General features: G+C 46.1%; 1 protein-coding gene across 4 annotated transcripts in view; it reads right to left on the bottom strand.

The window, feature by feature from the left end:
* Positions 1-18,333, bottom strand: part of GSAP (gamma-secretase activating protein) — a 233,463-nt gene that overhangs the window by 127,831 nt on the left and 87,299 nt on the right. For all 4 annotated transcript variants that reach the window (XM_063926993.1, XM_063926992.1, XM_063926990.1 and 1 more), the window contains exon 8: positions 385-434. In XM_063926993.1, coding sequence (XP_063783063.1) covers positions 385-434 — 50 coding nt within the window. The remainder of the gene's footprint in view (positions 1-384; positions 435-18,333) is intronic.

Genomic DNA, 18,333 nt, shown 5'->3' with positions numbered 1-18,333 from the left:
TCCAGGATCAGGATTGGTGGGTTTCACAGGATTTAGCTCTGCAAAAAGCAGGGATTGCTGGGAATAGGGTGCACATGTGCAAAACCAAACCAAACCTCACCATAGGGTGAGCCGCTGTCCCTGCTGAGAGGAGGGCCCCACAACATCAGGTGAGTGGGGAACTGAGGGGGCAACCGGAACAAGTTCATCAGGCTGGTCACTCCCTTACCCACATACTGGCCTATTTGTACATCAATCCCGGGTATCCCAGGAGTGAGATTTTTTCAATCCCGAATCCTGGGATTGAAAAAAAAAAAAAAAAATGACCCAGGATTGGCCTCCCAAGTTTGAAGTAATGTGTACCAAAGGAACATGTAACATACAAGATCTATATTGGAAACTTACCACTCTGTTCCCATCTTCATAGCCAACAGTCACATGAAACTGCTCAATATCTGCATAGAGAATTACATAACTGAAATCATTGCTGAAGATATTACAGTGGTCACATAAATATATTTTGACCATAAAACTCCACAAAAGAGGCCACAATACAGCTGCAGCTGATTTTTACGCAGTATCTCATGTGCCAGTGGGTCAAACTTTCTTGAATCACGACGCTCTAGAGCAGGGATGGGGAACCTTTGGCCCTCCAGCTGTTATTGAACTACACATCCCAGCATGCCCTACAACAGTTTTAGCATGGCCAAATAGTAAAACTGTAGAAAGGCATGCTGGTATGTGTAGTTCAACAACAGCTGGAGGGCCAAAGGTTCCCCACCCCTGCCCCACCGTATCTGCATTTGTTTCACTGCACCAAGTCCAAAGGTTTCTTATCGGGAAAAAATTATTCAATTTAAAATTATAATAGGATTTTGGTACTTACCAGGTAAATCCTTTTCTTTGAATCCATAGGGGGCACTGGAGTACTCTTGGGATATGGACGGTGCGTAGCAAAGGAAGGCACATTTAAATATTTAAATGAGCAACCCTCCACTTCCCTCCTCCATACTCCCAGGATCCTCAGTGTTTTTTACTGAGCCGAATAGGAGCGACAGAGAAGTGAACAATGGAGAATTACTTACATTATAAAATAACGGACAACAATAAAGTTGACACATAACGTTACTGACAACTAAACAGTTGACACTATAACCGATAGAACTTGACAGTTTAAACCAGTCGGTGAGAATGTGTTACCATAAGATCCCCTGAACTTACCACAAACCAGGTAAAACTGCTCTGGGTGGGCGTCCAGTGCCCCCTATGGATTCAAAGAAAAGGATTTACCTGGTAAGTACCAAAATCCTATTTTCTTTTTCATCCACTAGGGGTCACTGGAGTACTCTTGGGACGTACCAAAGCTTCCCCCGTGGGCGGGAGAGCTGTTTGGCACCTGTAACACTAGGCGGCCAAAGCTAAAAGCTGATGCCGCAACGTATCAAACTTGTAAAAGCGCACCAACGTGTGCACTGCTGACCATGTAGCCGCACGGCAAAACTGCGTCGTAGAAGCCCCACGACCAGCTGCCCATGAAGTTCCCACAGCACGTGTGGAATGAGCTGTTACTAATGGAAGCAGCTGTAACCTAGCATGAAGGTAAGCTTGACGTATGGTCAGTTTAATCTATATGGATAAGATTTGCTTAGAAGCTGGCCAACCCATCTTATACCGCATCAACGTATTCGTCTTACGAAATGTAGACGTTCGGGATACATAAACGCGTAATGCGCGTACCACAACCAAAGTTTCAGAATTTCCTGTTAACACAGGACCTACTATTGGTTGATTGAACTACTATTGGTTAATTGATGTGAAAAGATGACACTACCTTTGGCAAGAAAGCGGGATTCGTCCGAAGATCCGCTCTGTCATCATGAAACATTAAATACGGTGGCTTGCATGACAAGGCACCCAAAGTTGAAACACGACTTGCCGAAGCTAGGGCTAGAAGAAAAATAGTTTTCCAAGTGAAAAACTTAATATTCACTTGTTGTAAGGGTTCAAAATATGAAGACTGTAAGAAATCTAAAACCAGCTTCAAGCCCCATGGCGCTGTAGGTGGAATGAATGGAGGCTGTACTCTGAGGACACCTTGCAGAAAGGTGTGTACAGACGGCAATAGAGCCAAACGTTTTTGAAATTAAATTGACAAGCAGATACCTGCACCTTTAGTGTAGATAAACGCAGTCCTCCATCTAACCCCGTCTGTAGAAATAACAAAAGACGGAATAACTTGAAAGAGGATGTCGGAAACTTCCGAGCTTCACACCAACCTATATAGGCACGCCATATTCTGTAATAATGAGCTGCCGTAACCGGCTTCCTAGCTCGTAACATGGTTGGTATAATTTTTTTTTTTTTTGAATGCCCTCTTTCCTTAAGAGTGCGGTCTCAATAGCCACCCCGTTAAACGCCGCCGTGCTAACTCGGGGTAAAGGAACGGACCCTGTTGTAACAGGTCCGGACGTAGTAGGAGCGGACAAGGATCGTCTGCGAGTAGCCCGCGGAGATCCGAGAACCAAGCTCTCAGAGACCAATGAGGCGCTACTAGTATGACTGTGGCGGACTTTCTTGTGATCCGTTTTAGCAACAAAGGGGAGGAGCGGAAACGGTGGAAATAGATACACGAGGCTGTACAGCCACGCGATTGTGAGCATCCGCCGCCACTGCCATTGGATCTTGCGTTCCGGACACATACTGGGCGTTTGGTGATTGTGGCGAGATGCCATCAGGTCCACTTGAGGGTAACCCCACCTCTGGAACAACATGTGAAACACCTTTGGATTTAATGCCCATTCCCCTGGATGAAAATCCCGACGGCTGAGATAATCCGCCTCCCAGTTGCCCACTGCCGGAATGAACACTGCCGACAATATCACTTGGTGATGCTCGGGCCAAAGAGGATTCGAGCTACTTTCCGCATTGCCATGCGGCTTCTCGTTCCTCCTTGTTTGTTGTATGCGACCGCCGTCGCGTTGTCTGACTGCACCTGGACAGACTGAGACCGAAGCATGTGCACTGCTTGTCGGAGCGCATTGTAAATTGCCCGTAGTTTCAGGACATTTATAGACAGCAATCTTTCGTGATCCGCCCAGAGACTCTGGAGCTGATAATTTTGAACTACAGCTCCCCAACCTCTGAGTCTAGAGTCCGTCATTAGAATTATCCAATTACAGGCGCTGAATTGTTTTCCTGCGGTTAGATTGTGTACTTTGAGCCACCAGATTAGAGATACTCTGGCCCGTGGCGACAACCTCACCCTGTGGTGAATCTGCAGATGCGAGCCCAACCACTGTGCGAGCACCTCCAGTTGAAAAGGACGTGAGTGAAATCTTCCAAACTGAATCGCTTCGAAAGCCGTCACCCTTGTGCCTAAGAGGCGAATGCACAAATGTACCGAGACTGTGCGTGGCTTGAGCACGAATTGTATTAGATGACGAATACTCTGTACCTTATGTTTTGGTAGGTAATTTCTTTGATCTACCCTATCGAGAATCATTCCTAGGAATTGAAGTGATTGAGACGAATTCATAAGTGATTTGAATCTGACAATTCCACCGTGTTGAACTAGTTCATTGTGAAGGAGTATTTGTTGAACTAGAGCTGTGATGAGAAGGTTATCTAAGCACAGAACCATTATCACCAGCCGGGATCTGAGAATAACTTATCCCAGACTTCACCCCTGTGACAACCCGAGGCGCTGATGAGAAACCAAACAGGAGAGCTTGAATGATGGACTGCCAACGTCTAAGTATGCCAGATGTAGTGGCAAAATTTTGAACACGCAAAAACGCATTCTTGACTTCTAGGGATAATATGATTTCAGTGGTTGTAAACCTGCAATCACTGACCGCATGAATTCCACTGATTGAGCCACTTTTGGTATATAACAGTCGGCCGGGTGCGGTACTACAAAAAAAATTGTAATAACCTTGAATCTAGGAGACACTGAATTGCGGTCTACAGAACTGCCTTTTTGTCTTCTGACACAGGCCGGCTAGTTTTGGATCTAGCCTTGACAAACCACAGCCAAGGTGGTAGACAATGGAACTCTATGTGTGATTGAACACTAATTATGTAACCGCAGATCTGTAACCGCAGGTCTGTGGATTTCAGTAATAATGTCGAATGAATTAGGCTCCCAATAATACACTAAAGGTGTGTACACACGGTAAGATTTTTTCATTCGATTCTGACTATATAGTCAGAATCGGATGAAAAGATAGTGCAGATCGCAAGGTGACAGTCACCTTGCGATCCCGATCCGATGCTGATGCGCGGCCCCGCGCGGTCGGCATCGGCAGAAAAAATAGGCTGTGCAGGCAAGTCAATCCTGACTATCTCTATAGAAGAGATAGTCAGGATTGACACTTAGCCAAAATCGCACATAGCCAGCATCGCAAGCACACTCATTATGTGCTTGCGATACTGGCTAAGTGCCGACCCGGCCCCCTGTCGCACGGTGAGAATCGGATAAGTCCGAATCTCACCGTGTGTATGCACCCTAACGTTCTCACATATGTATATGTGAGACCGTTAGTGTATTATTGGGAGCCTAATTCATTCATGTTATAAAGCAGTTTCTGAACGGATTTACCCATGTTATAGAGGAGTTTCTGAACGCATTCTGATACACCTGCAGTCCCATTCACACGCTGTGGGCTAGCTGACGTATATAATAAATAGGAGAGACAATGGTGCTATAGCTAGTCACAAGACTTTTTCTGTGTCTAGTGGGTACTTAATGCTATAGTGTGTGTGTTGCAGTTAGTTGTCAAATAGGGGCATGATCCTGTGGCATTTACAGTAATTATAAATTATTAGAACGCAATCAGCAACATTTTAGTGCTACTAATATGTCCTGTATGGACACAATTTCAACACTGCTGAGCATAAACACTGTGGATTAACACCATTTGGGATATACAAAATCTATCCCACCAGCCCATTTATTTATGGAATTAGGGTCAGGGATGATCCAGACCTATATAGTAAATAACCCTTAATATAGGTTTATAAAATTATCTATCCAGATACATCCTTACCAGTTCTCTCAAATATCAAATCTAGTTATATAGCATCATATCAGCATTCTCTGCATTACATGATAGTTGCAGAACTTCAGGTGCAAAGTTACACAATCAGCAACATTGTTTCACTTCTCTGTGTATGAAAGTGGAACTAAGTTCATCACAATTATAGCCTTAAGGGCAGGAGTGGGGAAATAACATTTGGTTACATTTTAATGTAACAGGTTGTAACCTTGAATTAGGACAACATATTTCCCCTTATCTTAATACAATAGGCTCCAATTAATATGAAAACTGCAGGTCTCATATAAGGATAGCACTGATACAGTGCTGCATGAATATATGTATGTGTATGCACAATCAAAACTAACATAGGAAAATATAAGCAGGGCAAGACACATCAGCTTTGTTTTTAAATCTTTATTCACAGATTTTTCTATTTCTGTCACCTTTTATTCTCTATCTCTTATTCTATGACTTTTAACATTATTTCGCTCTAATTTCAATAAAGGACAATTGAGTCCCATATAAGTGAACAACAAAATAAACCTCCATATTATTATAGGCTATTGAGCATTTAAGCCTTTATCTGTTATAGCTGCTAGGGATATATATGGTCTACAACAATATTCTTATCAATGGACTTAGTAGTTGGATGAGTGCACCTTTAATTTATCTGGTTTCTTTTTTCTTTCCCCTCCCTATGGGGATTTGATCCTATATCCGTGTTTAAACCAGTGGGTAGCACCTTTATGAGCCTTCTAAAATTCTTTTTTCATATGTAATTGATATATGTGAATCCCTATAAACAGGGTATATTTAGAAATTATAATAGGCACTCCAACTGTACGACTGATATCATATTTTACAATTCTCGGTGCGGGTTACCACCCAGATCTGGTGTAAGTGTATTGCCTAACCAGTTTTGGAACTTTTGGATACTACAATATGTGTAATAAATTACCATGCATACATTAGATATAACATATGCATATTATTCATAACATATGCCTGCAATCGGGATCTGGCATACCTGCGGATATAATCATCTCCCCCCTGTGTCCCGCGATCTCCCCCTGTGCAGCCGTAGTGCTCTCCCCTCTCCCACTGACATAGCTAGCGGAGGGGAGCCGGAGAGCAGCAGGGGACGGATGCTGAAGCCCAGCGGCGGCAGCCTGTCTGTCCGCGGCTGGGCTGAATAGCGGGCAGCGGGAGCGCACTGTGATCAGAGTGCTCCCGCTGAGAATGACGTGCGGCCTGAGCGCCGGGCGGCAGTGAGGCAGGCATCGGGCGGCTAGGTAGCGGCGGCCAGCGGGGTGTCTGTAGCGGCGGCCAGCTGGGAACATGGAGCGGGCGGCCAGCAGGGTGTATGTAGCGGCGGCCAGCGGGGTATCTGTAGCGGCGGCCAGCGGGGAACATGGAGCGGGCGGCCAGCAGCGGAAGAGCACGCTCCCAGCACCTGCTGTGTGTCTGGGAGCGTGCAGTACTGGGGGAGTGCACTAACCTTGCGGAAGCTGTGGAAGCTAACCGCATGCAGTCTCTCCCTCATCTTGCGGCAGCAGCGCTGAAAGCGCCTGTTAGAAAAAATTATGACTCCTCTGAAATCTCCTCCACCCAGCGTGTACATGTGGAGGAGATGGCCACTCAGTCCCGGACCCTCACTTCTCTGTAAGTGGGGAAGGGACCGCATGCTGCCTGGCTGACACGGCCGTGCTTCTCCTGCAAGAGCCCACGTGTCAGCAGCGGCTGGAGGCAGTACAATTCCGGACCCACACTTCTTAGTAAGTGGGGAAGGTATTGTCTGTAAAATCAATCAAAAATGAAATTGTAAAAAGTAAAATCAAACGTGAGCTTTCAGCTCATGATGTGCTTCCTTGAGGCACATAAAAACACTGAGGATCCTGGGAGTATGGAGGAGGGAAGTGGAGGGTTGCTCATTTAAATATTTAAATGTGCCTTCCTTTGCTACGCACCGTCCATATCCCAAGAGTACTCCAGTGACCCCTAGTGGATGAAAAAGAAATAATGATTACATTTTGCTGGTCATCCTTAGGTGCAGTTATGTGTAGGTAGACAGAGTTGTGCTTCTTATTGTCAGCCATCAGGTCTGGTTTTGCCATTCAAATTGATCATAAATTATGTGCCCAGTTTGGGAACCACAGTCTTGTGCAAAAAAAGGATGACACATGGTGACAGCAAGGATGAAAGCTGTTTTCTGTTAACTTATATGTGGATTCAGAATATGATACTAACAATGTTCTACCCGATCATATAGTTTATATCTCAAATAACACTGGAAAATGCTTAAAAATTAATTAGCTTATTTATCAATGAGTGATAAATTTCACTGTGAGTGATAGATTGCACCAGCCAATCAGTTCTTAACTGGGGTGTAGTATGGTAGGCCGGCGGTCGGGCTCCCGGCGACCAGCATACCGATGCCGGGAGGCCGACCGCCGGCTTACCGACAGTGTGGCGAGCGCAAATGAGCCCCTTGCGCGCCACGCTATTTTATTCTCCCTCCAAGGGGGTCGTGGACCCCCACGAGGGAGAATAAGTGTCGGTATGCCAGCTGTCGGGATTCCGGCGCCGGGATCCCGACAGCCGGCATACTGAAGACCACCCCTTAACTGCCATGTTACAGACTGTGTTTGAAAGATTACAGTTAGGAGGAGATTGAGTGATAAATTGCACCAGCCAAAGTGAAATGTATCACTCATTGATAAATGAGTGAAGAAATGGATAGTGTGGATAGCTTTATTTTCCACACGTCTATGAATGAATTAGAGTACACCATCGGGGGACTAAGAACCCTCCGCGTATCTATTAGCTAAGTATCATCAACTTGGTTTTCTTCACCTCACCTCCCATAATAGTAGCGCCAGCTTCCTCACTATCCATTTCCTCACTCTATTTCAATTCGGACCACTTGGGGTAGGTCCAACAGTGAGGCTAGAAGGCAACAACTATTTGATGAAGCGCCCATAAGGTTTACAAAACACCATATACGGTCATTGATAAATGAGCCTATTATAATGCTGCTTGGAACCAAACTATGGGGCAGATGTATTAACCTAGAGAAGGCATAAGGAAGTGATAAACCAGTCATATGTGCATGGTGATAACGCACCAGCCAATCAGCTCCAATATGTAAATTGACAGTTAGGAGCCGATTGGCTGGTGGCTTTATCACCTTGTATTTATCTCTGCTTTATCACTTCCTTATGCCTTCTCCAGATTAATACATCTGCCCCTATGTCCCTTTCTATGTTGAAATTATAAAGATGGGAAATCTCTTTCTGGTTTACATGTGAAGAGATAACAATTTCCAACAATGGGAGGGAATTCACTTAGCCACAAGTCCAGCCGTGGCACAACTAAGTTTAGCTATATGCAACACTCACGGTAGCTCTGGGCTCACATTTATTGGTTAAAACCCCATAGGGCTGTGTACAAAAAAGTGAGTCTGGGGTGAGATCAGGCGGTGCAGTTGGCTGCGTTTCCACGTTTTTTGCAACAGTAACACACCTCCCTCGCGGCTAATTTTTGCATTGTTAAAATCCTTATTATGTAAACTCACATTTCTTAACCCTTCCAAACATGTTGTGCATGTAGAAATTGCCAAATAGTTTTTGCTATATTTGTGGACAGTTAACTGCAAAGTCTTAACGTATGTCATTAACACAGAAGCTAATTCAAGTTTAACAATAATGTTTATTTCGGCTGCTGCGTGGGTTATCAAGATAAAAGTTGGGCATTACATATGTGCTGTATAGCGTGCGACGCAGGTCCGACTAGTATGGCTACTGTGGTTCCAATGGTCTAGCGAGCATATTTGGACTGGCTCACAGGGGTACAGGGGAGCCTACCTACACTTCTAGGGATTAGGGCCCAAATATATTAAGCGTTAACAAGAGATAAATCTGAGGCGCATAAGGAGTGATAAATGACCAGCCAATCAGCTTCCTAACCATCATGTCACAGGCTGTGTTTGAAAAATGGCAGTTAGGAGCTGGTTGGCTGGTACTTTATAACTCCTCATGCGTCTCAGATTTCTCTCTTGTTAAGGCATAATACATATGGGCCCAGGTTCCAAACTGCACTTGAATTATACATTATACATATGTTACCTTATACTGCAGAGGACTATGGTGTATTTTCTACAAAGCATTGCCATTATTAATCTGGTTCATTATCATGCATGCACTAGCAGTATTTACTCTATTGTACATTTATCAAGGGTCACAGACAACACACTCTAATGGTTAGCCAGATCTCTGTTGCAGCTGGCCACATCTCTAAACAAGCACCCCTATTACTTCATTCCCCGATGGGCTCTTCATGCCCCAGTCCAACACTGCTGGTGAGAACCAACCAGTCACTTGGAAGATTATTATTTCTGTCTAACAAAAACGGAGGTATTTTCAAAGTAGAGTAAAGTAAACAATGAAAATCCAAATCTCTCATCCATAGTAAGACCAGTGCCTCCATCTAACTGGGAGGAATTCACTATTCCAGAAGAACAAGAGTCTACTGGTCCTGCTGCTGTCCCTCTATATCTAGCAATCCCAGTTACAGTACCCGAGCATGACAAAAAAAAAAAATACCATACTTAAGTGAGCAAAGTGAGATAAATGACTTGGGGATAAATCTAAATCTCTCTGCACGTTACATCCGCCCCACCTGCAGTGCAACATGGTTTCGCCCATTAGTGTGCTTTTTTGTTTGTTAACAAACCTGAATAACCTCCTTAGTTAGGAATTCAAACCTTTCAAAGCACAGTTCGAAATATTAAGAGTCAAGTTGCTCCAAAGAAAGGATTTCTGTGTTTAGAAAACATGAAAACGGGGCGTGGCCTGGAGGCTGATCAGACAGGCTGTGGTTTTTATGAGCTCCCAGGGACCTGGGAGCTTTTTCAACTTAATTCAGCCTCCCCACGCTTGTTGTTTACTTTAAAAGCCCTGTCCTGCTCCATTTATTAGCTGAGTTAGCAGTGGGTTAGGCTGCCGAGTCGGGGAGCCGGTTTCCTGGCTCCCGCGGATTGCGACCTGCTCACTGCCCTGAAGCCGGGGCCTTGATTTGTGACCGTCCCCCCCATCGCGTGATGAGCTCCGCGGGACACCTTATTGTGGATCCTGGTCCTCGCCCTTGTCTTGGGCTTGTACTGGCTGGTGCTGTGGTGTCCAAGAGGCGGAGGGGGCGACTCGGGACCCGTCTGGAGCAGAGCCGGGAGCTTTGGAGTCACAGGGGCGGCCATCTTTGATGCCGGCGGGCGGAGGGAGAGGAGACGGAAGCCCGGCGGAGGTGATCAGCGGGGACCGGGTGCATCTATCCCGCCGCGCCGGCCCGCCTGAGGTGACCGCTCTCCCCCTTTTCCCTCCCCTCACTGTAGAAGTGCGTGCCGTGCTGCTGCGGGTGCACCGACGGCTCGGCCGCGGCCCTCCCTGACTGAGAGCAGCAGTGCTCTGGGGGTGCGCCCCCTGTGCTCCTAGGGGCTCACCCTGCTGCCTCCCTGCTCCCACCACACCCCGCATAACCGCTCCCCGCCCCCTGTGGCGAATACTGTGAGGCCGGGGGCCTTTTAGCTGTGGCCCTTGGGCCATTTCATACACAATAAACTCCCCCTCCGGGCACTGATTAGGCCCCACTTGGGTCTATACTAGCCAGATTTACGGGGGTCCTTTTGACTTGCCCCGTGCTGGGCCAGACGACCTCCCAGGGTCACACTACAGACCCCTCCCCCCCGGGTGAGATATGCTTGGGCAGCTGACTCTTGTTTCCGATGCCGGAACTCTTCCTGTTACTAGAGTCCCCCTGCCCTCCTGGTTTCTCCGGTTGGCGCTCCGTTCCCCCCATCCCCAGTGCTTTCTGTGGCTCTGCCCTTAGCTGCCAAAGTTATTGCTCCGCACTGAAATGCACTGCCCTGAGCTCTTGTTTTCTACTATTCTACCTGAAGCCACCTGATGGCCATCTGAGACCAGGCCACGGGGAGTGACTGCTCCCCAGGAACTGTGCTGTTGTATATATCTTGCTGATCCTGACACATCTTGAGCTACTTGCAAACATCCTCCTCGCTGTCTCCCCCCCCCCCCCCCCAGGAATATGAGACGTACCTCGAAATCCTCTAGGCGGAGCAACAACAATCACCCTCGTAAAGCCACAAGGTCTCATGCGGACCTGAGGCCCTTCTTTCATCCCACGACCTCCCCACAGATGGAGAACCGCTCCTCCCCCCGCCCCTCAACCTCTCCCTCCTCGATTTCGAATCCGGCTGATGATATGGCTGACCCTGCGTCAACAGGCGGTCGCGAGTTCCGGGAAATCCTGACCTTCATGAGGTCTCTTCCTACTAAGCAAGACCTTCAAGACACTATTAGGAATGAGCTCGCCTCCATCAAAAGCGACATTTCACACCCGGCTGATCACGTGGTGACTCTAGAAGAAGACCAAGTGGCTGGCGCTTTCTGTGTGTCCTTGCTGAGGGACTCTGTCCTTGCCCAATCCAAGGAAATCCGGGCTTTGCAGTCCAGAATGACGGATATTGACAGCAGGGGCAGGCGGAATAACATCCGCGTCTGTGGCCTCCCGGAGGAGGTCCCCCAGTCTGGGCTAGTGGACGCTCTGACCAAGATGTTTAACGGGATCTTGAAGAAGGATTCGGATAACATTATCACTTTTGACAGAGCCCACAGAGCCCTTCGGCCGAGAGGCCTCTCCACCGACCGACCTCGTGACGTAATTTGCCAGCTCCATTACTTCGCCCAGAAAGAGGAAATTATTTCCAAAGCTAGACAATTGGATGGTATTGACTTTAATGGATGTGCTATAAGCCTCTATCAAGACCTTTCTTGGTACACACTTCAGCAGCGGAAATCCTTGAAGCCTCTAACGGACGAGCAACGGAAACGCCAGCTACGATACCGTTGGGGTTTCCCTTTTAACCTCCAAGCCTGTTCCGCCGGGAAATGGTACACCCTATCTTCCCACGCTGACCTCATCCCGTTCTGCTCCTCACTAGGTCTACCACCATTATCCATTCCGGATTGGGAGTTTTCTCTTCCTGATGTTCCCCTCCCTAAGCAAGCTTCTAGCTCGCAACCATGGCGTGAGGTTCGGGGTGCCAAGAATAGATCCCAGTCAACTACATCTCCCTCCAAGACCGATTTGCTGTAAAGGACCCTTCTGACTGATATTGTCGTTCCTGCTTTTTTTTTTTTTTTCCCTCCTACAGAAACTTTTGCTGATAACGCAATGTTGGAGGTTTATTTTTCCTTCTCGAAGGGTTCTCACACATGTCCAATGTTAACTCCTGGTTGCCTATGGAGGTTATCGATAACTGGTTAATATGCTAGCTCATGTTGGCCGGTGGGGGGGGGGGGGGCTGTGGACTTTTCTGCTGCCCTTATCCCCCTCTGGCCACTTTTCTTAATGTAGGATTTTTTCCTCTCCTTGTTTTTTCTTTGTGTCAGTTTTACGCATGTTTTTTCTTTTATTATGGTTTTTTCTTTTATTATGGTTCCTGTTGCAGTTCGCTCCCGTTCCCCCAATTACACCCGCCTTTGGCTCCATGCCGTTAGGGAAACTGTTTCCATGCTTGTTCTTCCTTCTCCCTTTCCTCTCTCTCTCCACTTTCAGTTTAATGGGAACTCGCTCTACTTCATTCCACCATGAGTGCCCCGGGGAAGATTAAAGTGCTGTCCCTCAATGCGCGTGCTCTCAACACGCCGGAGAAGAGATCTAGCCTTCTACGTCTGTTGAGATCTGAAAGAGCAGATGTTGCGCTAGTGCAGGAGACCCATTTTAGGGTTGGAATTCGTAACCCCTCTCTTACTAGTCGCTACTTCCCCACAGCATATTACAGGTTGAGTATCCCATATCCAAATATCCGAAATACGGAATATTCCGAAATACGGACTTTTTTGAGTGAGAGTGAGATAGTGAAACCTTTGTTTTCTGATGGCTCAATGTACACAAACTTTGTTTAATACACAAAGTTATTAAAAATATTGTATTAAATGACCTTCAGGCTGTGTGTATAAGGTGTATATGAAACATAAATGAATTGTGTGAATGTAGACACACTTTGTTTAATGCACAAAGTTATAAAAAATACTGGCTATAATGACCTTCAGGCTGTGTGTATAAGGTGTATATGAAACATAAATGCATTCTGTGCTTAGACTTAGGTCCCATCACCATGATATCTCATTATGGTATGCAATTATTCCAAAATACGGAAAAATCCGATATCCAAAATACCTCTGGTCCCAAGCATTTTGGATAAGGGATACTCAACCTGTACTGTAACACCCCAGGTAGCAAATCCAGGGGAGTGGCTATTGTTTTTTTCCAGGGATTTGCGTGTTTCGGACGTTACTGTACATAGGGTAGTACCGGGTAGGCTCCTTCTTTTGACTTGCAAAATCTTTGAGCAAATGTTCACTTTTGCAGCGATTTACGCCCCGAACCAGGCCCAACTGTCTTTCTTCAATTCCTACCTCCCGAGGTTAGACTCTCTATTCCAGGGAGTCACGGTTTTAGGCGGTGACTTCAACTGGACATTAGACCCCAGCACTGACACGTCATCCCAGACCTCTAGATCCATAGAATCCAAATACCGCCGCGTTAAACGCCTACTTCACACACAACAACTAGCTGACTCCTGGAGAACCCTTAACCCCTCAGCACGTGACTACTCCTTTTATTCACACCCCCACCGGGTTTACTCCCGTATTGATTGCCTATTCCTTAGCCATAGACATCTCCCGCTTCTCACAGATGCCACTATTGGGTCTATTACCTGGTCTGACCACGCCCCAGTGACGTTGACTCTGGCTCTCCCTCATGGTCCCCATAAACAATGGACCTGGAAACTCAATGAATCTCTTCTCTATGACACACTCTGTAAAGACGCTTTAGACAAGACCCTGGACGATTATATTGCCACGAATGTTACGGATGATGTCTCCCACCTCACTGTGTGGGAGGCACATAAATGTGTCCTTCGCGGCAAATTGGTACAACTGGGCACTTACAAGAAGAAGCAGAGGCAATCTCTGATCTCAGGACTTCTACTTAAGATTCATGCCATCGAGACGTCTCACAAAATATCACCGTCTGACGTGACCCTTTTAGAGTTGTCGGAAGCCCGCTCTCAGCTGAATAAACTCCTCACTGACAATATAATTCATTCCATCCGTAAATGTAAACAGAAATACTATCAATGGGGCAATAAGCCGGCCCGTATCCTGGCTCAAGCTATACGTGCCCAACACTCAGCTTCGTTTATTAGTTCCGTGAAGGACACCAGAGGGGTCCCCAAATTCAAATCATCTGAGATCGGGGCTTGCTTTGCACAATTTCACACCTTGCTATACAACCTAGAGACTGCTCCCTTAGATATAGATCCCCCACCTTTCACTCCAAAAAATAAGGGACTATCTGAAGTTCATTGACTATCCTGTCCTTCCGCCCTCGAAGCTCAGTATACTAGAAGCCCCTTTCACAGCTCAAGAACTAGACCGAGCCATCTCCTCTATGCCGTCGGGAAAAAGCCCTGGCCCTGATGGATTCACTATCGCATACTATAAGGTGTTTAAAGATAGGCTGCTCCCTCTTTTCCTTCGTGCGTTTAATTCAATTGCGCCTGGCTCTCATTTCTCCCGTAATTCTCTGGAGGCCCATGTTTCGGTGATACCGAAACAGGGCATAGACCCCTCGGTCTGCTCCAGCTACAGACCCATTTCCCTCCTCAACGTAGATCTCAAAATCTACGCGGAGATTTTGGCAAATAGACTGAGTACGCTGATCCCTCTCTTGGTTCACAATGACCAGGTAGGCTTTGTAGTTGGCCGGGAGGCCAAAGACAACACAACCAAACTCCTCAACCTTATTCATTTAGCATCCCACAGCACTACCCCTACTATTCTACTCTCTACTGACGCCGAAAAGGCATTTGATAGAGTCAGTTGGAAATTTATGGAATCCATTTTGGAACATATAGGCTTAGGTCCCAATGCACTTACTTGGATAATGGCCCTGTATGACTCCCCGACGGCAAGGGTCCGGGTAAATGGTACCCTGTCTGACCCATTCACCATAAGTAACGGTACTAGGCAGGGCTGCCCATTATCTCCTTTGATTTTTGTGCTATGTACTGAGGCGTTGGCCAGATCTATTCGGGCCAATCAAGCCATCAGGGGTATCACCATAGGTGATGGTGAATATAAGCTAGCCCTGTTTGCAGATGACCTCTTGGCCATAGTATCACACCCCACGGACTCCCTTCCGCACCTAATGAAAGAACTTGATCTATTTGGACAGCTTTCCAATTTTAAAATCTATTATGCTAAATCTAGTGCTCTTAACATCTCCGCCCCTGTGGACTCCATCGCGGACCTTAAACGCTCTTTCCCCTTTTCGTGGCAATCTTCCCACATAACTTATCTCGGTATTAAGTTGACCGCTAATGAATCCCAGTTGTTCCCACTGAATTATTTGCCTCTCTTGCAAACGATTCGGAATGACTATTCTAGATGGAATATGAAATATCTATCGTGGTTTGGGAGGATAAACATAGTTAAGATGAACACCCTCCCTAAATTATTATATGTAATGCAGACCCTCCCGACACGCATCCCAGGGGCCTGGTTCCGATCTGTTTCACTCTTGATCCAGCAATTTGTTTGGCAGCGGAGGAGGCCTAGGCTTAGACGCACCCAGCTGACTAAAACCATTGCGAGTGGCGGCCTTCAGCTTCCTGATATAAAAAATTATTACCATGCTATTCTTTTGAATAGAATTATAGACTGGACGAGACATTGTGAGCTTAAACAATGGGTGGAACTGGAGGGCCTGTACGTACAACAATTCCCAGAGCTATTTCCTTGGCTTCCCTCCCCTCCTAAGTTGCTCCTTTCCCACCCTACTATAACTCCTACACTTGTCGCCTGGAAGTCACTGCGGGAACTACCTTATATTTCTTCTAAATTTGGTCCCTTGACATCCTTTCTGGCCAACCCTGACTTTGCTCCGGGTGTCAACCCTGCCCACTTCTCACATTGGGCGCTAACAGGTCTGTTTAGGGTCGGTCAAATGGTGTCATCGACTGGAGTCAAACAGTTCTCAGATCTGAGGGCAAAGTGGGACATCCCCCAGCAGGACTTTTGGAAGTTCTTACAAATAAGACACTTTTTGATAACTGGCACTAGACTCCGGAACGCCGCTAGAGAATTGACCCTCTTTGAGAAACTGTGTTGCTATCCTTGACCCGACCCACACTATTTCCACACTTTACAGGATTGTTTGCCATTCCCAACCTACCGACACTCCATCCTTTGCTGTGGCATGGGAAAGGGACCTGGGCATCTCCCTGTCGCTTAGAGACTGGGAAAAAATTTTCTTAAAAACCCACACGAGCTCTGTCTGTGTCCAGATCAGAGAGACTCAATACAAGGTTGTGACAAGGTGGTACAGGCACCCCTCTCTTCTTCATGCTATGATTCCCTCCTCATCGGCCCTTTGTTGGCGTTGCTCCTTCACCTCTGGCACCCTTCTACATATTTGGTGGACATGTCCACTGATCCAACCCTTCTGGCAGGAGGTTATACACATCTCTCAGGCCATCCTTGAGACTCAAACCCCGCATAAACCAGCATTCTGGCTTATCAATCACTCCACAATTCCAGTGTCCCAACACAAACATTCCCTATTGCGACATTTAAGCAACGCAGCACGTGCTGTAATCCCGTCCATGTGGAGATCCCACCTCCCTCCTACGAGTCGTGCATGGTTCATTAAACTAGATTATTTTATGAGAATGGAGGATCTGTTCCTCTCATCGATCGGTAAATCTCGAGAATTTGATTCCACCTGGTCCCCTTGGCTGAAGTACAAGGCTTCCCGGGCCTACTTAGCCACTCCCTTGGATTATAACTAAAATTCTTGTTTCTCTGTCTCCCATAACTTGCTAAGTGGTACCCCCTACTTCTCTTACCCCCCTTCATCTTTCTCTCTCCTTTTCTTACTTCCTACTTCTCTTTACTTCGACCCTTACTGCCTTACGGCGTTTCTATTCTGTTCCTCTATTAGTTTTCCAGTCTTCTATATATGAGAACACCTCTAACCACTGCTCTGTAACACAGTTCTCTCACAGACCTGGCTAGATTTCCCTGCGATATTTCTTCGGAGTAGGCCCTGCTCCTCGGATGTTAAACTGTATCTGCCTGTAAACTTGGCATATATCACCTCTGCGGTTTCCACTCGCCGCTGCAGGGTTGCTACCTCTTCTTTTGACATCTGTTCAATTTGATTTGTGTTTATTAGTTTTATTTGTGTCGGTGTTTCTGTATTTGTAACTGTATAGGTGTTTTCTTTCTTTGTTAATGTCTTTCAAAACCCTTAATAAAAACTGATTATAAAAAAAGAAAAGAAAAAGAAAACATGAAAACCCTGCAGAGGTTCCCTCTGTGTCTGCAAAGATGTAAATGCATTGACGGAGGAACTAGGGTTTTAGCATAACCCTAAAGAATAACTGTGTTATTGCATAATGGAAACACCGAGCTGCACATACAAATGGCTCATTCAGCAGCTATAGTATAAAAGAAACTTACGGTGCTGTGTCAATCTTGTTAAAACCCATCAACTAAAATGTATGCTGGCAAATCTGTGCTGATTTGAAATCTATTGCTCTGTCGCTTGGGTTGCAGGGTGGTTTACGAAGTATTGTTTTCTGCGCATATGGGATAGTCGAGCACCACAGCAGCATAACATTGTGAAGGACTAAACCCTCTGAGGACTTTGTCCCCAGAAAGCTTTTAGTGACAACTGCAATGGTGCTTCTCCCTCCATTACATATGTACAGTACGTGTTTGTCCAGTACATGTGGTTGTGAACATAGATTGTAACCTCCACTGGTGCAGGTAGTGATGTGAATGGTCAAATATTCTCTGTAAAGCGCTGCATAATATATTTGCGCTATATAAATAACTGTTAATACTTAAGTTATATCTTAAATGTGTTTTTTTTATCAAATGTTCATATTTGAGTTATAGCAAAAAATGTAAAATATACTTAAAAACAAACACTCTAAATTAGTTTTAAAAGATGCAAACCCTTAAAGAATAAAAATGCACAACATTGCTCTTATTAACAGATTTCAGGCCGCGCTGTGTGACAGTAGGATTTACTAACAGGTTATCTCGCTTTCCCATAACTGCACTGCTAATGAAGGTATTCAATGCATGTCGGATCCTCCCCAACGGTGAGGATCCAACAGTGCAGTATTCAATTTGCAGTGAAATCCGACTGGTTTTGGCCGTTT

This window comes from Pseudophryne corroboree, chromosome 6 (genome assembly GCF_028390025.1).
Source record: "Pseudophryne corroboree isolate aPseCor3 chromosome 6, aPseCor3.hap2, whole genome shotgun sequence".
In the NCBI taxonomy this organism is placed as follows: Eukaryota; Metazoa; Chordata; class Amphibia; order Anura; family Myobatrachidae; genus Pseudophryne; species Pseudophryne corroboree.
This window is presented reverse-complemented; position numbering and strand designations above follow the sequence as displayed.